Raw genomic sequence first — 24,853 nt, 5'->3', positions numbered from 1 at the left:
TGTTGCTATCCAGCGATGAATCAGTGATATTGTGTTAGCAGATTTCAATCCAAAATATTGTACGAAAAACAACTCACCAGAACCTGAAACCATGTAGGGGATTTTAATGAAAAAAAATTGAGTTCGTAAAAAATAAGTAAAAATGTGTTGTGTTATGAGTTTATTAGGAAAATTTATGGGTATTAAACAATATTAAATTTAGCATGATTTATAGGGTTGACGAAGTTTGTTGGACAATGTTATGGTCTTTGATTCTTGGATTTTGAGCATGATCTCAATCTTTAAAGGAAATAATAAAGAAAAAAAACCCTTGCAGATAGTTGTTTATGTATGCAATCGAGTGAAGTAATCCGGTCTACATTAGATGAATTTGAATCCCCCGTATCAAAAGAATTCAAGCTAGTATAATAAATCTAAAATATTTTATACATTTATGAATTAATCCAAACATAATTTTGTAATATTTTTAATTTAACTGGGAATCAACTTATTTAGAGAGTGTTTACAAAAATTATATTTTAAAGAAGAGATTAAATTTATAAATTGTGAACAAGAAAAAAAACCACAAGTGAGTTATATTTGAAAATAAAAATGAAATTATGAAACTTGTTGATGTAGAGTGTTTGATATTGTAAATTAATGTAAATGATAATTTTGGATTATACAAGAGTATTGGGGTAAGAGGGTTCAGTTTTTTTTAATTCATTTATCAAATATCAGAATTACTTTCGAAAAATCAGTTCAACTGGGACCAACTTTAGGATTTGAATTATATGAGGAAAAAAATAATCCAAATTTGGAGTTATGAAACAATAAAAATTGATTTATTTTAAGTGAATTCTTCGAATTTTTTATTTTTATTTTACCTGGAATCTTATATTTTTAAACATTTGACTCATAAAATGAATTATTAAGATCTTATAACAATTTGGTGTTTACAAATGTTTTGGTAAATTTTTTTATATAATTTAAAATCTTTCAAAATGATTTTTTTCTAAGACACAAAATGGCATTGATTTTAAGATTATATAAATTCTACTTATATCTATCCACATTGACTTGCCATGTACAAATTCAATAAATAATTAAGTTTAAAATAATATATAAAATAAAATCCTATAAGTTATAAAACTAAATCAAGCAAAACACTCTTAATCAGCAAATCCCATTTCTCTTTTAGAATTTAATACTTGTGAGCCATTGTTTTCAAGTTTTTTTTACATGTTCTAATTATCGCAAACATGCACATCAAATCTTGTCGATTCAACTAAGAACTCAATATTTAGCTTGAGGGTTTTTGAAAGTAGGTGACAAAACGTCACGAAATTTTCATAGATGTTACACGGAGGAAAAACATTTCAATCAAGGTACGCCCAGTGAAATGTTGTTTCAAAAACATTACAAAAACTTGCTTATTTTTGCGCAAATAAAATAATTCAATTAAACCTATTCACGAATGCTTTTAACAGATGTATACTTTTTTTTTTTTTTAACACTGCAATGAAAGCAGTTCCAGAAATGAGGATGAAACTTTAGCAAAACATATTATATATACAGATTTAGTGTCAGTTATATCTCGTGTATCCAAAAGCAGTTTTCAGTATGAAACAAGTTCCCCTGTTCCTCAGTTCTGGTGAGTCTTCAGTAATGGTAAATGTGATTGGTGTACATATGGGCTGTCATATTCAAGGCTTGGAGCATTGCTTCCCCGTATATATTAAAGCTAAAGACGCACAACCCGCCATTGTTTACGTCGATTGCACGAAACCTGTGCAGTTAAAAACCTCCATTTTAAGCTCGCTATGCAAAACTCGACTCAACTATGAACAGCTGAGAATCTTGACATACCTCTCTGGCCCCAGTCCAAGAGCCGTGCAGATCAAAGCCCTCAAAATCGACTTATGAGTCACAACCAAGAAACTTTCTCCCTGTCCGTTCCAGAAAATGTGTCAATGTACGTACTAGGATAGCTCGGGAATAGATTGAGTTTTTTTATCAAGAGAAGAGCCTTACTGGGGTGAACAAGATTTCTAACCAAGCTTCATGAGCTGTCTGCCACAATTGTCGAATAGGATACACGCCATCAACACAAAAATTTGAAGGATCCTCTCTCCATGCTGTGTACTCTTTGGGATATTTCTTCCGGGCATCCACTGCCTCCAAACACTAAACGTGATTTACTAAGTGGATATCGCTGACAGATTTATCAAGTGATGGCCAAATTCATTGCGAAGCAGAGCTGTGTGTGTTGTTGATTCAAATTTCTTTACAAGAAAGTAAAATATCATGAACCGGAGTGTCTATTCATGCCAAAGGGCTTAGGAACTCTATGTTTGGACTTTGGAGTATCAGCCAAGGGGAGGGTTATAACAGAGGAACAAGAGAGACCCACCATTTTTCATGCCTTCAAGAAAATATAAGTGAGCCTCCTTGAGCGTGTCAAGATAAACCAGAGGTTGATCCCTCCCTTGCCACAAGATTTCGGCAGTAGACTGCATCAACACAGAAAGTTTTAAAATATTCTTGAAGTATTTATTGTTGAGAAGTGACCAGCCTAGTAATGCACAACAAACCTTGGCACGAGATATAGGACTCGAAAAACACTTGTCAAAGTGCATCTCGGCCAAGGCGTTTCTGCACCTTTCGGCTTGTGCTGCCCCGGCCTCGGTTAGGACTGACAGGTTTGAGCTGCCCTATACACACAACAACATGGTTTGCAGCAGTATAACTTAAGAAGTAAGGGAACAGCCAAAAGCACCGAAAATGATCGTGTCTCTAGGGTCTATCTATCTAACATGTTTTAACTCAAAAGTAATAATTATAATTACCCAAAAACTTTTTCCAAACTCTTTTCCCCCAATACCCCAAACAATGAAGCATACCTGAACTCTACTTTCTTTATTCCACGAGCTAAGACCATGTCGTACAATCGTCACCTTCTTTGATGAAGACAACAATTTTTCAGAAAGTGAAGTTGTGGCTCTTTGAAAATCATATGCACCACCAGTCAAAGAGCTGTTGTTTCCAGATACTTCTGCGAAGATAAGTGATGTTCAGGAAACCAAGTTTCTGCAACTGTTGCCAACATTTTCTCACCAAGCAATATTGAGTGGTAATGAGAAAACAGACGAAATTAGGATCCCACATCTAAGCAATTCAAACGAATTGTTACACGAGCAGGGCCAGCAATTATTGTAAAGTTACCAGTTGCAGTGGACTGTTCTGGTCTCGAAGATGAGCATATAACGCGATCACGTTGGCCGGGGTATGCCAGAAGGTTGGGAGGTTTTCTTGAACCATAGACTGCGGCCGTTGGCAAGAATGGAGAGAACATAACAGCCATTTCCCCAGCGCAACCTATTATAACTAGAAGCTAATGCAGCCTTTTCCCAGCCTTCTGGATTTCTACTTGTTTCGTTTCGTTTTTTCTTAGTTAATGATTCGCCATTGTCGGGGGAAAATCTATCCCTGAGATATTTTTGGGTGGTTGCTGAATCATGGTTGCTATCGTTCCGGATTGCCATTTATAGTGACGGATTATTGTGGTCGTCTTTAATTTCGTGGAGATTTTTTTCTTATTCGTCTGGATTGATAGCTCAGTGGTCGTCCCACGGGGATAAACGGATATGCTCTTTTTTTAAAAAAAAAAAAAATAAAAAATTAGTCATGACTCATGTAACGAGTGAATTTACGTTACATGATAAGATTTACTCTTTGATTTTTGTAATAAAAATATGGGATTCAAAACAAATAAAATAAATATATATATATATATATATATATTTATAATGAGATAGTGGTCTTGACCGCATGTGGGCTTATCTACGATATCATAGCTTTGTTCAGGGAGCCTATGAATAATTAGGTAATGCAAGGCCCAATTTTAATTTTCTTGAGTTGGACTAATTTATTAAATTGGGTCACATACCCATCAACATTAAATTTTCCTCCAGTCTCTTCTCTCGACTTTTAATTTGGACGCGAAATAATTCGTTCGACCATATCTGTTTAAAATACAAATTAATTAATTTAAAAAAAGTCTTATCAAAAAAGAAATATAATAAAAAAAGGAAAGAAAGAAAAACGGGTGCAGGGGTAGCCGCCTCACTAGATTTTCGCTCACCCCACCCCCCATTGAATATAAAAGGGAACCCATCCTCAATTTCTAACTCCATTATCGAACACGGCTCACGGGCATCCGCTTCTCCTCTCCTCGGCTGTAACTTGCTGTGGCAAAACCCGCGCATATATACAAGTAGAACTCTCTTGAATTGACTTGAAATCCCTAGAAAATCAACAAGAAGAACCGAAGGAAATCATGGACTTGGAGGAAGAGTGCTACGAACCGGCGTACAACGAAGAGGAGGATGACGATGATGAGGACATTACGCAGGAGGACGCGTGGGCTGTCATTAGTGCCTATTTTGAGGAGAAGGGTTTGGTGCGTCAGCAACTCGATTCGTTCGACGAGTTTATTCAGAACACTATGCAAGAAATCGTCGATGAGTCCGCGGACATCGAGATCCGACCCGAGTCGCAGCACAACCCGGGCCACCAGCCAGACTTTGCGGAGGTCGTTTCGCTTATGGGAATTTTTTTATGAGTGTTGATATGCATTCTTCGAGAAATAGGAGCAATTTACGGAGTTTTAGGGTTTGGAGCACGGGAAGTGTTTTTAGGGGTTAATTGCGGTGATGCTCCGAACGTTTCGATGGTTGAGTTTTTCTTTTGTGTGTTTTTCATGAACTTACGGTAAAAAGAGACAATTGGAAAGAGGTGACGTGTCTTTGTAACTGTAAAGGTCCAAGGGTTTATGAGTGAAAGAGCCAATTTAAAGAGTATTTGTGAAAGTAATATTGGCTAGTGATCTGTCAATCTTAATATTGCAAGGCGTCAATACAAAAAGAAAAACAATAATGTCTCCTGCTTTGATTTATAGGTTTTTGACATGTGAAGTTGTGTTTTTGCTAGTAGTAGTCATTTAAAGAACTTAAATTTGAGTTGCTTGATTAGAGTTTATATGAATAGAAAAATCTTGGTTGGACCGTTACCAGACAATTGGAATGTTGTTTTTTGGTTTCGTGGAATCTGTCATTAATGGGTTATCTGACAAAATCGATGCTCAGACTTTCTTCTAGCTGCCATTTCACAAGATAGATTGCAAGTTAAGTGAATGAGAATGATATTGTAGTATTTCGGATGACACGGAGGAATTTGTGCAGCCTGAGAAACATTAGTGCATGTTTATTTTGAAAAAAGAAAATTTTCATGTCGTCTGTTAACCACTAATCTGCTAAAGAGGATCTAATTTTTTTGTCTCGGCTTGTTACTTTTGCAGACTATTTATAAGATTAGTTTTGGCCAAATATACCTGAGTAAACCAATGATGACAGAGTCTGATGGAGAAACCGCGACTTTGTTTCCTAAGGCTGCAAGGTTAAGGAATTTGACTTATTCAGCCCCACTGTACGTGGATGTTAGCAAGAGAGTTATCAAGAAAGGTCATGATGGTGAAGAAGTTGCCGAGACTCAGGATTTCACTAAAGTTTTTATTGGGAAGGTAAATTGATGCTGTTTGACACGTGTCGTAGAAGGGAAAAATTTCAGGCTTTTCTCCAAAGGTGACACTGACACTTCCTCTTGTTTATCTGTGTAGGTTCCTATTATGCTTCGGTCCAGTTATTGTACTCTATATCAGAATTCAGAGAAAGATTTGACAGAACTGGGAGAGTGTCCATATGACCAGGGTGGTTATTTCATCATAAATGGAAGTGAAAAGGTGTTAATTGCTCAGGAGAAGATGAGCACCAATCATGTCTATGTATTTAAAAAGAGGCAACCAAACAAGTATGCGTATGTCGCAGAAGTCCGATCCATGGCCGAGACCCAAAACAGGCCACCTAGTACAATGTTTGTCCGGATGCTTTCTCGTACTAGTGCCAAAGGGGTAAATGGACATGCCTAGGCAGATGGCAATTTTCTCTTTTCCCTCGTGGATGCATGATTCGTACCTTTTCAAATGCCTTGGTTTTATGAATATGTGCGTGTGTGTTGCGATTGCAGGGTTCATCTGGTCAGTACATACGTGCCACCCTCCCATACATTCGCACAGAGATTCCTATCATTATTGTGTTCCGAGCACTAGGGTTTGTTGCTGACAAAGATATATTAGAGCACATCTGCTATAATTTTTCGGACACTCAAATGATGGAATTGCTGCGGCCCTCCTTGGAAGAAGCATTTGTGATCCAAAATCAACAGGTACCGATTAGAAAATAAACCTTCATGAGGCAGTGTAAGTGTAAAAAATAATTTTTTGAGTCATTGTTAAAAAGATATTTGATTGTTCTTGACAGATGAGCATCACTATTTAGCCTGCTATTTTTTTGCATCATTGCGTTATATTGTAGCATTTAAAGAAATATAGTTGTCATTGCTTACCTGTTCCATATAAATTTCAGCACAGTGTTCTAGCCTGTCAAAAATCAATGACATTTTGAGAACTTGCTGCAATGCTACTTTACTTTTGACTGTTAAGTACATTTTCTAGTTGGTTAATGGTCCGATGCTGATGCAGGTTGCTCTAGACTACATTGGGAAAAGAGGAGCCACTGTAGGTGTCACCAGGGAGAAAAGAATTAAGTACGTGTTTTCAAAATCGCGTTCCTTGTCTGATGGTTTTTCAGTTGTTTCTAAATCTTAGTCCTCTTGCTACTTGGGCAGGTATGCCAAGGAGATTCTTCAGAAAGAAATGCTTCCTCATGTTGGTGTTGGGGAGTATTGTGAGACGAAGAAAGCTTATTATTTTGGGTAGGTTACTTTCCTGTCTGGACATCATGTTACATTATTTGATGTTAATACTTAAGGTTGTTCCCTTACTCTAGGTATATCATCCATCGGCTTCTGCTGTGTGCAATTGGCCGGAGGGCCGAGGATGATAGAGACCACTATGGCAATAAGAGACTGGATCTTGCTGGTCCTTTGCTTGGTGGCCTGTTTCGAATGGTTTGTTATTGCTAGATATTTTATGGGGTTTATTTGACCATAAGAAATGAAATGTTCTTCATCTGAACATTGGAATTATCTGTGGATGCAGTTATTCAGGAAGTTGACAAGGGATGTTAGGTCATACGTGCAGAAGGTTTTGATCGATGAAGGCCTTGCTGTTATATGCATAGATGAATATCACATTTTGTAATTATATATATTTGTTTCTGTGCTTGGCCAGTGTGTCGACAACGGGAAAGATGTCAATCTGCAATTTGCAATAAAAGCAAAAACCATTACCAGTGGCCTTAAATACTCTCTTGCTACTGGAAACTGGGGACAAGCGAATGCGGCAGGTACAAGAGCTGGAGTTTCCCAGGTTGACTTGTCATTTTTTTTTTCTATTTTATAGTGAATGTTTTTTCAACAAGTTATGACTTTAAATATATTTATTTGTTTGGTGAGAGCAATTGTTTGGGTTGCTATATTGCAGGTGTTAAATCGTCTGACTTATGCCTCTACCTTGTCACATCTGCGAAGGCTCAACTCTCCCATCGGTCGTGAAGGTAACATGTTTTAAGTTTTATTGGTTTGTATGTTATAGCAGTCAACTCCAGATTAGTATGTATTTCTGGTCTGTTTCAATTAACTAACCTCTATTTGACTCAGTGGTTACATGCAAAGAATATTAACTAATCTGACGCCCAATGATGCGGATCTTATATAAAAATAGTTAGTGATGATTATAATGTCTTTTAATCATGCTTAAAATTTAGCTTTCTCTGTTATGGGTTTTCAGGGAAACTGGCTAAACCGAGGCAGTTGCACAATTCACAATGGGGAATGATGTGTCCAGCAGAAACACCAGAAGGACAAGTGGGTGCTCTTTTTGTTTAGCATTTACTCGGTCATTTTCGTCCATTGTTAGTTTATTTATTTTCTTAATGTGATAAACCTACTGTTTTTCATTATAACTTCAGGCTTGTGGATTGGTGAAGAACCTTGCACTGATGGTCTATATAACAGTTGGTTCGGCGGCGTATCCAATTTTAGAATTTTTAGAGGAATGGGGTACTGAGAACTTTGAGGTGAGCAGTATTAGGGCCTATCTGAATAACAAGTCTGTTGCTGTACTTACTGGGCTAGTGTTTGTACTTATACTTCCGTACACTTACTCTTTGTTATTCTTTGTTTCAAGGAAATCTCTCCAATTGTCATTCCTCAGTCAACAAAAATCTTTGTGAATGGTTGTTGGGTTGGTATTCATCGGAACCCTGATATGTTGGTGTCAACTCTAAGACGTTTGAGGAGACGTGTAAGTGACAGATCTCAACCATCTTTGTATGTTTTTTCCCAATTTATGGCATGCAGTCCTTGTAAATCAAGCAGAAAACCATCTGCCAGGGTGGTTTCTATTTTCCTGTACTAATGTGTTGATGCCAATGAACCTGTTGATGTTGTTTGGTCCTGATGTTTGTGGACAGGTTGATGTTAATACTGAGGTGGGTGTGGTTCGAGATATTCGTTTGAAAGAACTTCGGATTTATACAGATTACGGTCGCTGCAGTCGCCCATTGTTTATTGTCGAAAAGCAAAGATTGCTTATCAGAAAAAAGGATATACAAGCCTTGCAACAAAGAGTATGTCACATTTGACCTTTTTGGTTCTCATGCTCTTTGTCCCTGTTGATATGATTGCCCTAAGTCTGTTGTATTCTTTACGCGTTCTGCTCATTCATGTATACATGCTTCCAGGAATCTCCTGATGAGGGTGGCTGGCATGATCTTGTTGCAAAAGGATTCATAGAATACATTGATACTGAAGAAGAAGAAACAACTATGATTTCCATGACAATTAATGTGAGTAATAAACAGGCCTGATAGATTTTCATCATAAATCATATTTTACTCATATGAGATGCCGACATACTGATTACTTCGCTTTAGGATCTTGTGTCTGCCAGGCTAAATCCAAGTGAGGCATATTCTGATACTTATACTCACTGCGAGATTCATCCATCTTTGATACTGGGTGTGTGCGCTTCAATCATTCCCTTTCCAGATCATAACCAGGTGACTTGAAGTTACCAATATGTCTTTCTTGGTCAAAATTTGTTTTCTGGTAAGTCTGACATTTGTTTCTCCTCAGTCTCCACGTAACACGTACCAGTCAGCTATGGGCAAACAAGCCATGGGTATTTATGTCACCAACTTCCAGTTTCGGATGGTAGGTATGGGTTCTGATTTTATTTTTATTTATTTTGTTACTCCTGTTGATTTTTATTGAATTCACTCTTGTTGCGTTATATCTCAGGATACTTTGGCTTATGTGCTTTACTATCCCCAAAAACCTCTTGTCACCACTCGGGCCATGGAGCATTTGCATTTTAGGCAGTTACCTGCTGGCATTAATGCCATTGTTGCCATTTCCTGCTATTCTGGATACAACCAAGAAGATTCTGTCATTATGAATCAGTCATCAATCGACCGGGGCTTTTTTCGATCCCTATTTTTCCGCTCTTACAGAGATGAAGAGAAAAAAATGGGAACACTGGTCAAAGAGGATTTTGGCCGCCCAGATAGAGCCAACACCATGGGCATGCGTCATGGTTCGTATGATAAATTGGATGATGATGGACTTGCTCCTCCAGGAACTAGAGTTTCTGGTGAGGATGTTATTATTGGGAAGACAACCCCCATATCTTCTGATGATGCTCAAGGACAAGCTGCTCGTTACACGAAACGTGATCATAGCACAAGCTTACGCCACAGCGAAACTGGGATTGTGGATCAGGTCCTGCTGACCACAAATGCAGATGGGTTAAGATTTGTCAAAGTGAGAGTGAGATCTGTACGAATACCCCAAATTGGAGACAAGTTCAGCAGTAGGCATGGCCAAAAGGGGACAGTGGGTATGACTTATACACAGGAAGACATGCCATGGACTGTAGAAGGCATCACTCCCGATATTATTGTCAATCCACACGCTATTCCCTCTCGTATGACGATTGGTCAGCTTATTGAATGCATCATGGGCAAAGTTGCAGCTCACATGGGAAAGGAAGGTGATGCCACTCCATTTACAGACGTCACAGTGGACAACATAAGCAAAGCTCTTCATAAATGTGGTTACCAGATGCGTGGTTTTGAGACCATGTACAATGGGCATACTGGAAGAAGGCTTTCATCTATGATATTTTTAGGTCCCACTTACTACCAGAGGCTGAAGCACATGGTTGATGACAAAATTCACTCTCGTGGTAGAGGCCCTGTCCAAATTCTGACAAGGCAGCCTGCTGAAGGACGATCTCGTGATGGTGGTCTCCGATTTGGTGAAATGGAACGAGATTGCATGATTGCACATGGCGCTGCTCACTTTCTGAAGGAAAGGTTGTTTGACCAAAGTGATGCCTACAGAATACATGTTTGCGAGCGGTGTGGATTGATAGCTATTGCAAATCTAAAAAAGAATTCATTTGAGTGCAGAGGATGCAAAAACAAAACTGATATAGTTCAGGTATATATTTCCTAGTCAATCTCGGTTCTTTTCTCTGTGCTTGCATGCTCATGAGTCATGATTACGTTATCTTTGGACTCTTACGTATATGCTAATTTGTTGCCATCTTAAAAATCATGAAAATTCGAAACAAAATTTTTCTGTCCCTGCAGGTTCATATTCCATATGCCTGTAAGCTGCTTTTCCAGGAGCTAATGGCTATGGCAATAGCTCCAAGAATGCTGACAAAGGATATCAAGCAAGCGAAAGATGTAAAGAAGAAAGGAGCTTGATGCCATCATCTTGTTTCAGTTGATCGTTCGGTGTCGTGACATTGAAAACCTGAACTCTAACTGAAAGCTGGTTTGGAAAGGAGAGGATGATGGGGTGAAAAGGAGAAGCTATGTCAAATGCTGGCGTTCCTTGAGAGTTTGAAGGCAATATTTTGTTGTGTGAGAGAGAACATGTTATTGACCTGAACCCTCTTTGCTGTGTAAAATTGTGTTACTTGTGATCCACAACTTGTTTAAAATTATTCCCGAGCAGAATTTGAATCCAAGAAACTTTTCAATCTGGTATTATAGGACCGAACCCATTTTTGTTCGAGCATCCTTTTCCGTTTTATACCAGTTCGTATATCATAATGAAATTTTGATTTAAGAACTGTGCATATGAGGCCTCTAATAACTATTATATGAAACAATGTTCAAATATATGCATACTTTGGGCCAATTTAATTTGAAAGTCAACTCAATTAGATTAATGAATTCTCTTCTTCAATCTTCAATTGAAACTAAAAAGGAAATTGAACTCAGTAAAAACTAATAGCATTGTTTTATAAAATAAAATCTGCAACTAAATATCATTAATTTTTTTAAATAATATTAATTTGGCAAAAAGGACGCTCTCGTGCAAAAGCACTTGATCAAGAAATTAACGTTGTCTTAAGTCGATAGGACAAGGGTTGCGTATAACTGGAGCAGTAGTTGCTAGCTGGTTCATGTTTGCCTGCGTTGTGAAATCCATTTGGCAGTGGTTTGGGGCAAATGGCCGTAAGACAACACATGACACCGGAATACTTACCATATGACCATCGGCTGGCGTTGTATTTCTGCATAAAAACCCGCCCACCTAACCAAGAAAAACACACGCACACACAAGGGAAGTATGGAGAGCAAAATTAGCATGCAAGAAGAGAATCCAGAATTAGAAGAGAGGGTCGAAGAAGAAGAAGAAGATGATGATGATGGACCTCCACCTGGATTTCAGTGCATCGTTACTCCACAGCTATATCAAGCGAAAAAAGATGAAGTTGATGAAGAAGAGGACGAAGGCCCACCGCCTGGATTTCACTCCACTGCTCCAAACCGAGCACGTTAGGCTGCTTATTCTAAATTTGTATTTCAAGATTTTGTTTTCCGTGGTTTTAGACCCTTCATATTGGGAGATCATGATTTCTATTAGCTTCAGTTAAATAATAGTGAAATGTGAATTTAAATTTAAACTATGGTTCACTCACCTTATATACTTGGTTTCTATGCTATGGTTGGACGATAATGATATCCTTTGTTTACGTGAAGAAATTTCATGTAACATTTTTTGGTCACAATGTATGTATCAAATTAAATACATCTCACTAATTAAAAATATTAATATTAACGCAAGAAGGATATTGATTAATAGATTTTACAGTCTAAATTGGCAACTAAGGTAACAAAATTTACTGAGAAAGCCTGACATCTTTCAAGAGAGAGGGGCCCAATCATTCGAGTCAATTCAAGTTTGCTTACCGTTTTCCTTTAATGTATTTTTTATACTTTTGAGTTGTTTTGATCAAAAGTGGAACACCGGCTAAACTTGGAAGAGCGCATGTGACGTCATTTTAACCAATAATTTTTTTGTTTATGGCTATTGGAAATGTAATTTATATATTTATATGCTAAAAATTTTTTGGTTAAAAGTTTAGAGATTAAACTAGAAAGTTTAAAAATTGTTTGTTATAATTATTTTTTAATGATTATTAAAAAATTCAAAAAAATTGGTAAATTTTTTTGTAAAAATACAGGTGAGATAAAAATTTAAAATAGGTTTTTATGTTTCTTTATTAAATAAAAATTGAATATTTTTATCAACAAATATACTATAATCTCAAAGTTAATTACTTTAAGTTCTTAAGTTTAATAATATATAATATATATCTAACTATTTAATCATTAAGATCTAAACTTTGATGTCATGATATAATTTTTGAAATACTAAAAATAACCTTCTAAATATTTTTTTCTAATAAAAACATCATAAAATATATTTTAATAAATCTGTAGTTCATTTATAACAACTATATTTAATCCACTTTTCAAAATAATCTAAACATTTTTTTTAAAATCTTTATTTAGATTTTAAAATTTTTACATCGTCGTTGATTCATAACATAAAAAATTATTCGCTCAATAATTTTCTTGGTTAAAGTGACGTCATTCATAGGCTCTTCCAAGTTCCCACTGATCGAGTAAGACTTCTCGGATTTTCTTCCTTTCACATTTATTTTATGTATATCCATCCCAATTGATAAGCCAAGTTGACAAGTGCTATTATAGGGTAATATGAATAATCAAGTTACTATTTAATATAGAGAACTTTGAAAAAAAAAAGTATTAAACATTTGATAATTATTAAAACTCTAAATTATCTTGTATAAATTATCAAAGAATTATGTAATTAAATAGTTAAAATAAGTAATTTGAAAGTACTCGCGCAATTTCTTATTTAACTATATGAAATTATTGCCACGATTTCAATTATCGACCTGTTTGGACGTAATACTTATGCTACTGTCAATTAGATCTGAAAGTATTATTTTTAGTAATTATTAAAAAAAAATAGGAAGATTAAAGTTTTCATAATTGATTGACGTAAAGCTTACACGGCCTTATTCCACAATTAGGGGTCTAAGAACGACATATGATGTTCCAAATTCTAGGGGGACCAATTATTTATTTCCACCAGCTTTAAGAAAATTACAACTAATTTGAATAAATTATTGAACTGCAATTCTTATTCGAACAGTGCCACTGCTCCCATTAGTTCAAATTGGAAACAATTAAAAATATATTGTGAGGTTGGACAAAAATTCTCAATTTTTGGCCAAGTCAAGACAAGCTATGCATGTGACTGAAAATCATATAAATTTATCATTATATTCATGAACTAACTAATAAGCGCGATGTTATATTTTTTTAGATAATGGAATCCATAGATGAAAATGAATATTGGGGAAACATTTTTGATAATATAGTAGCTTAAAAACACGATAACCAGATAAATCGCTTCAGTCAAATCATGTACGAAAGTCTCATATGATAAAATGTTGGTCAGGGGAATTCATGAAGTAATGATCATCAAGTATCTACATGCTCCACTGACTCAAACACCGGAAGGAATGCAATATATTATATTGTTGGGACACGTGGTCTATTTTAGTCAATTAATATCTTATAAATTCATATCTAAAAATAAAAAAAATATAAGATTTTTCCTAGAAGATTCCGAGTAAGTGCTACAAGAAGAAAGAATAGGCTTTGGACAGTCTTTGGGGAGCCCCTCGCTAGAGAAATGGTTACTCCACATGCACCTCTACGGGCTGGATTGACCCGTAAAATCAAGTGCCCCGCTCCGTTTCTTTCCAAAACTTATGATCTGTTGGAGACGGAAGAAGAAGGACATGGCCGCGGCAGAGATAGGATAGTTTCTTGGAATTCTGAGGGGGATGGATTTGTTGTGTGGTCTCCGGCTGAGTTTTCTGAAGTGGTGTTGCCTAGATATTTCAAGCACAACAATTTCTCCAGCTTTATTCGCCAACTCAATACATACGTAAGTCATCTGATCTCTTTTCAACTGATAGCCATCATATGTTCTGTGTAGTCAAGGTTTCAATCGTCGTAGTGTATTATACTACGACACTTTATATTTCCAGCCTCCCGGAAGCATTAACAATATTCAATGGTATAGATCCGCATGATCTTGGACTAGGAATCTGACATTATATATGTTTCTTGAGAGTCAAACTAGTAGCGCTACTGCCTTGGAATGTAATTAAGAAAATATGGAGTTTTGACTTAAATATTCAGTACTATATGTGTCTTGTATATATACTATAGTGGCGTGTAAAGTATGAACATTCACAGCAACTCTATAATATATTTTTGGAAAAACTGTATTTTTGATAATGTATATTTGTCTCTTTACGATTTGGTCAGTCTTAGGTCCGTTATTTTTTTTTTACAGTTTTAGTTTTTTTCTGATGTGATTGCTGAATGTAGTGTTATGTCAACACTTTCAATGAAAAATTACTAAAATTGACAAAAATCGAAAGATATATATATATACACACAAGATAAAAAATGCAATACTATTAACAATTTTATGTTAAAATATTTAATGTGCTACATCGATCCTTTGCATATTTTGGGTGAATATATATTTCATGCACTAAAGATTAGATTAACGTGCCCGGCCCGAGCGATCTTTCAACCAGCTCAAAGAGCACGAGATAAACATCTATTTCAAGTATTGCAAAAGATTTGCACGGCTCACGGACAACCCTAATAAAGATTTGCAAATAATGTGCAGGGTTTCAAGAAAACAACCTCGAAACGGTGGGAATTTCAGCATGAAAAATTCCAGAGAGGTTACAGGCATCTGCTGGTTGAGATTGGACGCAAGAAGTACGAGGCGAGTGCCTTTCCACCATTTCTGAAACCTAATAATTGTTCAGACAACAGGAAATACAAAACTACAAATAGTGCTCCAACAATGGTGGTGCTCATGGAGGAGAACAAGACCCTAAGAATGGAGAAACACCAACTTCAGTTACAAATCGCACATTTCAAGAATCTGGAAACCAAGCTGCTCCAATGTCTTCCCCGTTACACGGCATGCAACTAAATATTACTAAATAAACCTTTTAATTTCATGTATCAAAGTTATTTGATAAAATTATTGCGACAAAGTTGTGATCATTGTTCGTAAATTGGATATGTACAATTGCATGCCGTCTGTCTCGTATTTTTGTGTTCTTCATATATACATATATAAATAGATCAGTATATAGGAGTTCTATTTAGCAATCTACTATTTAACAAGGCATGGCTCCAAACTCAGAACACAATATATTTTATTTTTCTTTCGTCTCCTTGGTTTACTTTCAACGAATTTGTCTTCAAATTCACCCGCCATTACGTGTCACGAAATTTCTTTGTTCTCCTAGGGGTTTTTCACAACTAACTATATATGCATGATCATTTACTTGCAATAGTAAAATCAGAAGTTTTGAATACAAATAAAAATAAGGAGAAAAAAAATCATATATGTTACATTTTTTTTTTTACAATTTTGGTTATCTATCTTGTCAAATTTCAGCCTTAATTCGATATATTTGCTTATCTTGAAATTTTAGTCCTTTTTTGACGTGTTGTTTATGTGATACAAACATGACATTGACGTCTCCAATTCCACATGAGTATATGAAAATATTAAATTAATTTTTTACAAATTTTTTTATTCGTACTTTAGTATATTGCATAATATAAAAATTGAATAAATTCTTAATTTCATTTCCCTTTAAAAAACATGTGGCTAGACAAAGTATTTTGAATTTATCATGCTTCTTCAGTACTTAATTAACCCTATCGTAGATTATTTCTATTCACAATTTACACACACCTGTCGAACGAAAGTGGATGTATACTGTATATTCAAAAGGTGTCGTATGCTTAATTCCAAAAGAGGGTTGATGCGTATGCAATGTAGATAGTCTTCGTTTTTTTAATTTTATTTTATTAAAACAAATTATCTTTCCACGAGTCCACTTTGAAGTTTGAACCAATTAATTAATATATAGTTATTAATTGTTGGACTTGGGAACGCCAAGAAAAAACAAAACCAGCCAGGCTGCCGTTTGTTTGTCTTTTCCACGTTTTGAATTTAGTAGCACGAATACCAAAGGATTAGACCAATGCATTCGATCGGTCCAATTTTGTACACACAAGTTAAATAAACATTTCGAACATACGACATCCAAATCATTACTATTTCAAGTTGATTCTTATTTTTCAAATATAAAGAATTAATGTATATGCTGAAAACATGGGTTTGTCTTAATGTCAAACAAGATTGGATGTTGATAGTATCAGGTGGAAGAGGGACTAGGCCAGCCTAGAAGCAAACGGCTCCCCTATACCAAGGTTAAGCTTAGACAGACGGGTGGATTTGAGAAGTTGGATTTCAAATTTTTTTTAATTTTTGGATGAACACAATTCTAGTAGATTTCGGATTTATTATACAATTTTTTCAAATATATCTAAGATAAGTGTCATTTGAAATTTATTTTTAAGTCTTTCAAATTTATCAACTTAAGTGATTTATATAACTACCAAGCTTAATATTATCGTGTGTGTAATTTCAAAAATTTAAAAGATTTTGAATTTCTTTGATGTAACTAGTTCCTCTCAAGATTGCTTTATTGATTATTTTTAAGCTAGGGGATGTTATGATTGCTTTTTTGATTATTTTTAAGCTAGGGGATGTTAGATGCAATTATCCTAATATAATTATTGTAGTATATATTAACTTTTTTTTATCCTGTACTGATTTGATTAATTGATGACTGCAGGATATCCTTCGGGGAAGTAGTCCTGCAAGTTTCCGCGCGCGATGGTAAAATGTAAGTAATTTTATGGCATATATGTAGAAAAATTCTTTTACTTAATATGAATAACTTGTAAATTACAATAATTAGATAAATCATACATAACAAAATTTGTACGAGTATAGGAAAATGTTGACATGAAGAATTGAACTATTGATAATTGATCAAGTTCTCAGATACTATACAAATTTGAACACCCTCGTAGACGTTTTCGTCACATTTATTAATTAAAACCGATGAAAGCTATTTCATGATATGACGATAAACTCTTTCAAAATGGTTTTTTGTATAAAAAAAAAATGGACCAAAAGACAAAAGGCGAAACAAAATATTAAAATAAATAAATAAATTGATTTAAAAAGTGCAAATTGATGTACTAAAACTGTGAGTTACCAATTACATAACCAAAGAGAAAAGTGTACAAGTTATATGACAAAAATATTATTTTTCATGAGATGAATATGTAAATTTTTTTCTCCTAAATCAAATATTTATACATTATAAACCTCGGCACGCCAAAATTTTCGACGCTGGACTCGTCCGTCAAATTCTAAACGATCGATCTTTCCCAAAAGGCCTAGCAGCTTATGTACCTTGTCCTAATTTGAAAAAATTATTTATTTCATAATGCGATGTAAATAAACAAAAAATATTTCAGTTGATCATCTGTTCATATACTAATAATATTGCATATATTTTATACGAATCTAGACTAAAATATTTATAATTACTTATAAATTTTTAAATATTAAATTTAATATATATAGATGATTGTACAATAGTATGTTAAAAAGTAAAAAAAAGTGTGGAAATCCTATATCTATACCATATAATAACGTGTAAAACTAACAACCTTAGTAATTTTAATGTATAAATAAATTACTTCTTTCATTCAATAAATATTTTTACAAAAATCTATCCGAATAAATTCTTACAAAACCTAAATAATTTGTTATTCATAATCAATAAATTAAAGTTATAAATATAATCAACAAAGTTTAAAATCTATGCACGCAAATTATCTATACTATATAACAATGCACTAACTCTTTAAAGTAACCACCTTAGTAATTTTAACAGATGGATAAAACTATTCATCCTTTCATTCAATAAAGATTTTTATAAGAATCTATTTTAGTATAAATTCTTAAAACAACTAAATAATTTGTTAATAATAATCAATAACTTAAATATTAAAAAATAATTAACTTAAAACAACTAAATATTTTGTTAATAATAATCAATAACTTAAAGGTTAAAAAATAAATAATTAAGTAGAAAATCTATGAACACATAATAATCAAAAACTTAAATATTTAAAAATAATTGATTAAGTTAAAAATCTATGAACGCGAATTATCGCATGTTGTGTGTTGCTATTGTATACAGTAATATTAAATATATTCCACATTGTATGAATGAAAAAATATATGTTATCACTAAATACAGCGACGATTAAACAAAACCGTCGCTAAATCTAACAACGGTTTAAACAAAACAATTGTTGTTTGTCCAAAAAACACATTAATCTACAACGATTTTCTAAAACTGTTGTCCTTGGTCCAAAAAAACACGCTCAAATTGACCCAAAAAAATCGCTAAAAGACAATGTAATCGATTTCTTTAATTTAATTTCATGGTATATAATAGATTACAAGACCATTTTCATTTACACCATTTTATTTTATTTTATTTTCATTTATAATTTTCTCACACTAACGCCATGCTCCTTGATTTATGAAAAATAACCAATCAAGAATGTGTGAATACAAATGGTTACGCAATTGAGAGAACCTTACTATATAAAGTCTCCATTTACGTTGCATTGGAGGACTGAGTTTGTTGTTCTTATAAAAATGGCTGCACCAAAATGGCTTTGTGTCGCGCTAATGGCAGTTCTATTAAGCTTATCGATGTGCTCCGCCCACAGGGCTAAAAGTTTTAGATTTTCTTTCCCCATGTCTGACCTCATGGACGAATCCAAACTCCGTCACATTCTCGCCGAAGTAGATGATCATGAACATGGAAGTGACAGAGATATAGTCGTTGACGGTGGTGGCGCCGGAGGAGGTTGGAGCAGTGGAGGAAGCCATGCAAGTGGTGGTTATGGTTTTGGCCATGGCAGTGGTGGCTCCAACGGCGGTGACGGGGGCGGTGGTGGATGGAGTAGTGGTGGTGGTGGTGGTGGTTATGGTGGAAATCCCGGTGGTGGAAGTGGGTATGGTTATGGTCATGGCGGCGGCTCTAGTGGAGGTGGCGGAGGTGGTGGAGGTAGCTGGAGCAGTGGTTCTGGAGGAGATCAAGGGTATGGGTATGGTAGTGGATACGGTTACGATAATGGATTCTATCCACCAGGATTCGTTCCGGGGATAGGCGGTCCTTTCCATTGCCAACCTATTACATGCGGTAATCCCATCGGCTGTCCTGGATTTGTATTTCATTTCACTTCCAATAAACCAGCTACAGTGAAGGATACTACGAATGATGCAGTAGGAAATGATCGATCCAAGGAAAATACTGGTTCCAAATCACCTGAATCTGGATAAATATTGATTACATATCCCCCAGACTCATCATATTTCTTACGTATTTGTCTGTATAAAGGCTATGATTACAAAAAATGGCTTTGTTCTCTACGGTCAAGAATCCTTGATTGGTACTACAAATAAGACATGTTCACATGATGTTCTGTTGAGCAGAATTTAAAGATATTATTAACAAAAGGCCATTGCGCTCGCCCAATTTCATAGGTCATTTGAGTGGTAGGTAAACACCGGAACAAATATTTACATTGAGACACCGGCAACTTTAGGCTTCACAACCGGGATTGTGTAGACCATACTTTACTAATCCGAACAGCTAATTAACAATATCCAGCACAAAAACCTGGTTTAACCATTAAAAAAAGAAAAATGAGAGATTTTATTCCAGCTGCATTGAATTTCAAAGGCGAGACTGGAAAAAAGAAGAAAGAAATCAAACCAGGAACACTGTCAATCACACTTCATTTAGCCAAAATTGGGACACCGCAAGCAAAGGGAGCGTGCTTCCCCTCTTCAAAAACAAGGTTCCCTCTAACAAAAGTTGCTAAAACCTTTCCGGCTAGTTTTGATCCAATGTATGCTGAAATATTCTGCATAGTTAAGTAGGTTTTAATGTTAAAATAAGACCAAAAGAACACGTTATCCGCTTTAAGGTGTCAGTCAACGTGAGTATATATACCCGATGCTTAAGGTATACAGGGTGATTATTATCAAGCTCAAATTCTACTTCAGGTTCCCAGACAACAAAATCTGCATGATTTCCTATTGTAATTGCTCCCTGCACAAGCGATGCAATCCATAATGAACTACAAAGTTCTACTTGCTACTAAATACAGAAGTGCATGTAAAATCTAGAGCAAACTGTTTGATCATTATCACCTTTAGATCTTGGCCCGAAAGTTTTGCTGGTTTATCGCTCCACCAGGAAACTAATTGATTCAGACTGATTCCATGTGTACGTCCATATGACCACGTTACAGGAAGAACAAACTGCATGCATGATATGCTCAAAAATATGGTAATTACAACAGAAAAGGAATTACAATAATCGGTGAAGAGTTGCAACGAACTGAGAAACATAATTTTTATGAAACTAAAGTAACGGGTCAATTTTATGCCAAAATAAAATTGACGAATGGCATGCACCTGCAAGGAAGATATGCCGCCCCATGCCCTAAGGAAGTTACCCTCATTGAAGAGTTTGAGTTCCGGAACTGAGGGAGAGTGATCAGAGCTCAACATGTCAATGTCTCCATCCTGAAATTGAATTTCAACCAAATCCAGTAGTTAGAAGTTGAAACAGTTTATCCACAAAATACGAGCAGCTTTACCAGCAAAGCAGCCCAGAGTTTTTCTTTATTTTCTGCATCACGGATTGGTGGAGCACACTTAAACCGAGTATCTCCATCTGGAATCTCTTCAGCTGAAAAGGCCAAATAGTGGGGGCATGTTTCAACCGTAACTCTGTCACCCCTTCGTTTGGCTTCCTGGAAACACAAAGGTTCCATGTTAAGGGACGAAAAGAAGAAACTTCAACCGCAAATTAAGAACTATTCATCAAGTTGACAATAAATAATTATTGGGCCGTATAGAATAAAATTGTAAAGTTCCTTGTATTATTTACCAATATCATAATCAATTCGTTCTCTACTTAAATCTCAAAACACAACACAAGTCATTAATTTTAGATAGCATCAATTATAATGTTTAAACAAGATACAGTGCATAGAAATCGCAAGCTGGAAAGATATATTAATTTTTTAATTCAAAATTTGTTAGGAAAGGTAATGACAGAAATTACCTTAATAAGTTCCAAAGAAGATCTGGCATCAGCCAAATGAACAATGTGAAGATGAGCTCCTTCAGCAGAACCTCCAGCTCTAGTGTCCTTCGTTACTGTTAACAGCTCTCGTATTGCTGCTTCTTCCCTGAATAAATGGATTATATTTATGTAATAGGCCAACCGATTCGAGATCATTGTGGTTAATATTATATCAAAGCTCGAAATCTCTGGCATCCTTTTAATTGAGGGCAAACTCTGACAAAATCATGGCTTTTGGCTGGAAAATCTCAGACAAACATGTCATGCTGTACTGAAAAATTTTATGAACTGATGTTCGAATTTTATAAGCTAACTTAAACTGCCACTCTGAATCTCACCATGAAGCCGGCCTGCTCTTCAGATACGTGGCATATGATCGAGGATTTCCAGCATCGTCTATTGTTTCCCGGTCATTTGTGATTGGTTGCATCTCAGCATGTACAAGCAGCGGTCTTCTATATTTTGCCAGTATAGAGAGCCCTTCCTACAGGAAACTACATGTATTATTGACCCTCACACAAATTGTATAAAGACAGCAACTGGTTACCTTTATATGGCTGGAATTGGTCATTGGAAAGTCGTTGATTCCCGAAGGACACATAAAAGACTAGAAAAAAAATACATCAAATATGTCAAGACAGATGGATGGAGGCATGATAGACAAGTAGTTGAACTCAAGATTCAAGAGAATCGGTTACAGAAACAGAGAGATGGATACATGGGAGAGCTATCCAAGGTGACTCAATAATCCTTCAACTATCAAGTGGCATATTGAAGACATCCGTATATAATCAAATTGAACAACTGGATGTGTAACTAAATTTTCGTTCAAAAATGATAATCTGATCATATATTTAATTCTAATCATCTGCTGCATGATGATCGAACCTTCAGGCCAAGTACTCCAGCCTCGAGAAGGCGCTCCAGAGAACTTGCATTGAATGCGTTTTCTGGTACCAGGCCTCCCCAAAAACCTGTTTAGAGAAAATTAAATGATATGCAGTAAATTTAGAATGAAAAGAACGGCATAAAGAGCATACCAACATCAACAAATATCCTCCCTTTAGCAGCTGTGGTCTGAGATTCATCGCCAGCAAAGATTAAAAGAAAATAAGAGTCAGTTACTCTTAATAGAGCATGCTATAAGGAATCAAGTGATCCTGATCCGCCTCTTAATCTTTTCTCCGTACCTTAAGTTTCAGAGTTTCTTCTGAAACTGTAGATGGAAAACTATTCAATGGCATGTCAATCAATGTCGTGATTCCACCTGCGACAGCATCATGACATAAATATTTCTTTTCACATAATGAATTGCATCTCTTCACAATTTTACATAAACCTATGTATATCTGCATACCAGCAGCAGCTGCTCTTGTCCCTGAAGGAAATCCCTCCCACTCTGTTCTTCCAGGATCATCAAGATGTGCATGACTTCCATGAATTATAAAAAAAAATTTATTTGACCAAAATCTTTGAAAAGAACAATAAAATATGACAACCATAAATATCTATAGAAAAATGGAACCTACAAATGCAGTCTGATGCATTACACATGGCTATATAGATATTATAGACCGAAAGCCGCTATTTAAATGGCATGCTTTTTTAGTTTAGTATCATTTAATTCCAATTGATTTAAACTAAAAATAAGGGAAAACACAGTTTTGTCATCTTACACGTCAATCAAGCCAGGCATAATGACAGCCTGCCCGTAATCAATAATGTGTTTACTCCGAGCATTTCCTTGCCAAGTATCACCTTCAACTACAGATATGATCTTCCCTCCTTTCACTTCAACTGCTCATTTTCCGGAGTCATGAAAAATTTTATTAGCAAAATAAAATGAATCGCAAATTGAAGCTGTTTACAGCTACTTCAGAAAAATAGTAATTAAGACCGATTCAATGAGAATAAAACTTGTTTGCCGAGATAACCTGCGCCAGATATTACAGCACTTGGTGTCACGATGCGCTTACTAGTTATCCAATAGTGTCTATATGGCATGAGGCTGCACCTGGTCCTGTAGGACTGTGGAACAAATGTTTATAAACTGCATTACCATAGCTTTAACATGAGCAGAGATATTCAAAGGGCACACATAGAAGCTAGGATGAAATAGAGCTTCTGCACGAGTTCTTTTGAAAGAGGGATAGAATGTTGAAAATTAACAATCTATTCTGGGGTTGTATGAAATAGCAGAATCAATAAATACACAAATTTATATATGATATGGATGCCAATAACACCACAAAAAAGCGTAAAGAAAGAATTTGTATTCCTGTCTGTGATGGAGGGTGTCCATTAATCAAGTAGACCATAAATATATAGTTACACACGTTCAAGATTCCAAGAAACCAATGTAAAGGGTGTTCTCCCCATGTTTTTTCTTGGATATACAGATCATATGCAAACGGAGAGGGCCAAATAGGATATATCGCCGTTCAAACAGAGAATAAAGGGAACAAACCAGTGGAAAAATGTCGAAATAGATAACAATGAGAGACACAAGAATCGGCAGCAGAGCCAGAAACCTCAATTTTCCAGACTCCATCTCCTCTGTCACCCTCACACACTCGCCTACTCTGACTTCCTGTAGTCACAAATTTCTCATCCAACTCATTACATGTTGTACATATTACGTGATTGATTATACTTACTTTGTATATGGTTGGTTAAATGAAAACAAAATGGAAACTTGACAAAGAAAATCAAGCAACGCAACTCCAAATGTCATTTTATTTTTTGACCGGTTCGTGAAATGTAGGCTCGTTGTGACCCGTGATTGTCACCCACCATCAGCGTCACCTGACAGATTTTTTGTTTGTTAGATTCAACTAGGAAAAGATTCTTTTTACGCATAATAAAATAATAATTTACAAAAGATTCCATAGCACGTATACCCCAGCAAAATCCCACTTGATTCCTATTATTAAATTTCAGATTCTGTTGGTAGGCTCGGTGATTTTTAATGTTTTCTAGAATGAAATTTTGTATTTAATTTTTTTATTTTTACATATATTGCAGTAATTACAACTATTGATGTGGATTACTATTATTATTGTAATAACGGATGAAAGATTTAATTGAGAAAGCATGTTGTTATATACTTTATGTTTTTCATTTTAGTTTCTATCTTTAAAAAAAAAAATTGGATGAAAATGTTAATTCTATCATGACAATGTTATAGTTTCCAATTTGTCTCATTCGAGAGGATAGCAATCCCAATAATTTAGTGGGTCGTTTGGTAATCGTCATTTTAATTGAAGCTGCGTATGGCAAAAGTATCATTGCTATTATTAA

General features: G+C 35.3%; 3 protein-coding genes and 1 long non-coding RNA gene across 6 annotated transcripts; 2 read left to right on the top strand and 2 right to left on the bottom strand.

Annotated features, from left to right (window-relative positions):
* Nucleotides 1-1,217: 1,217 nt before the first annotated feature.
* On the bottom strand, nucleotides 1,218-3,516 carry LOC142527440 (putative 2-carboxy-D-arabinitol-1-phosphatase). Of its 2 annotated transcripts, XM_075632249.1 has the most exons (8): nucleotides 3,205-3,516; nucleotides 2,883-3,034; nucleotides 2,574-2,693; nucleotides 2,393-2,492; nucleotides 2,014-2,153; nucleotides 1,849-1,928; nucleotides 1,601-1,768; nucleotides 1,218-1,361 (listed from the first exon to the last, which is right to left on the bottom strand). In XM_075632249.1, the coding sequence occupies exons 1-7, from the start codon at nucleotides 3,341-3,343 to the stop codon at nucleotides 1,642-1,644; spliced, it is 858 nt and encodes a 285-aa protein (XP_075488364.1). In that variant the 5' UTR covers nucleotides 3,344-3,516; the 3' UTR covers nucleotides 1,218-1,361; nucleotides 1,601-1,641. The 2 variants fall into 2 exon arrangements, with proteins under 2 accessions (XP_075488364.1, XP_075488363.1); XM_075632248.1 differs by lacking the exon at nucleotides 1,218-1,361 and having other exon boundaries at nucleotides 1,499-1,768.
* Nucleotides 3,517-4,114: 598 nt separating this feature from the next.
* Nucleotides 4,115-11,053, top strand: LOC142527685 (DNA-directed RNA polymerase II subunit RPB2). The gene is made up of 19 exons (XM_075632573.1): nucleotides 4,115-4,573; nucleotides 5,339-5,560; nucleotides 5,657-5,947; nucleotides 6,064-6,261; nucleotides 6,578-6,642; nucleotides 6,724-6,810; nucleotides 6,885-7,005; nucleotides 7,097-7,141; nucleotides 7,229-7,366; nucleotides 7,481-7,553; nucleotides 7,787-7,863; nucleotides 7,968-8,075; nucleotides 8,186-8,302; nucleotides 8,472-8,627; nucleotides 8,742-8,846; nucleotides 8,934-9,059; nucleotides 9,136-9,213; nucleotides 9,301-10,503; nucleotides 10,656-11,053. The coding sequence occupies exons 1-19, from the start codon at nucleotides 4,319-4,321 to the stop codon at nucleotides 10,773-10,775; spliced, it is 3,585 nt and encodes a 1,194-aa protein (XP_075488688.1). The 5' UTR covers nucleotides 4,115-4,318; the 3' UTR covers nucleotides 10,776-11,053.
* A 2,998-nt stretch (nucleotides 11,054-14,051) lies between these two features.
* On the top strand, nucleotides 14,052-15,537 carry LOC142527224 (uncharacterized). Its single transcript, XR_012815427.1, has 2 exons — nucleotides 14,052-14,352; nucleotides 15,112-15,537. It is a non-coding gene; the product is annotated as an uncharacterized LOC142527224 (long non-coding RNA).
* A 4,035-nt stretch (nucleotides 15,538-19,572) lies between these two features.
* LOC142526380 (allantoinase-like) lies at nucleotides 19,573-24,273 on the bottom strand. 2 transcript variants are annotated; one of them, XM_075630735.1, is made up of 16 exons: nucleotides 24,021-24,273; nucleotides 23,488-23,581; nucleotides 23,230-23,350; nucleotides 22,911-22,984; nucleotides 22,744-22,820; nucleotides 22,594-22,630; nucleotides 22,442-22,527; nucleotides 22,101-22,160; nucleotides 21,892-22,037; nucleotides 21,533-21,659; nucleotides 21,063-21,218; nucleotides 20,878-20,988; nucleotides 20,611-20,721; nucleotides 20,411-20,509; nucleotides 20,171-20,321; nucleotides 19,573-20,074 (listed from the first exon to the last, which is right to left on the bottom strand). In XM_075630735.1, the coding sequence occupies exons 1-15, from the start codon at nucleotides 24,102-24,104 to the stop codon at nucleotides 20,193-20,195; spliced, it is 1,512 nt and encodes a 503-aa protein (XP_075486850.1). In that variant the 5' UTR covers nucleotides 24,105-24,273; the 3' UTR covers nucleotides 19,573-20,074; nucleotides 20,171-20,192. The 2 variants fall into 2 exon arrangements, with proteins under 2 accessions (XP_075486850.1, XP_075486852.1); XM_075630737.1 differs by having other exon boundaries at nucleotides 24,085-24,265.
* Nucleotides 24,274-24,853: the final 580 nt, after the last annotated feature.

The sequence above is a fragment of the Primulina tabacum genome, chromosome 15 (assembly GCF_025594145.1).
Source record: "Primulina tabacum isolate GXHZ01 chromosome 15, ASM2559414v2, whole genome shotgun sequence".
NCBI classification, from domain to species: Eukaryota; Viridiplantae; Streptophyta; class Magnoliopsida; order Lamiales; family Gesneriaceae; genus Primulina; species Primulina tabacum.
Note: the sequence above shows the minus strand (reverse complement) of the source record. Positions and strands in the feature narration are given on the sequence as shown.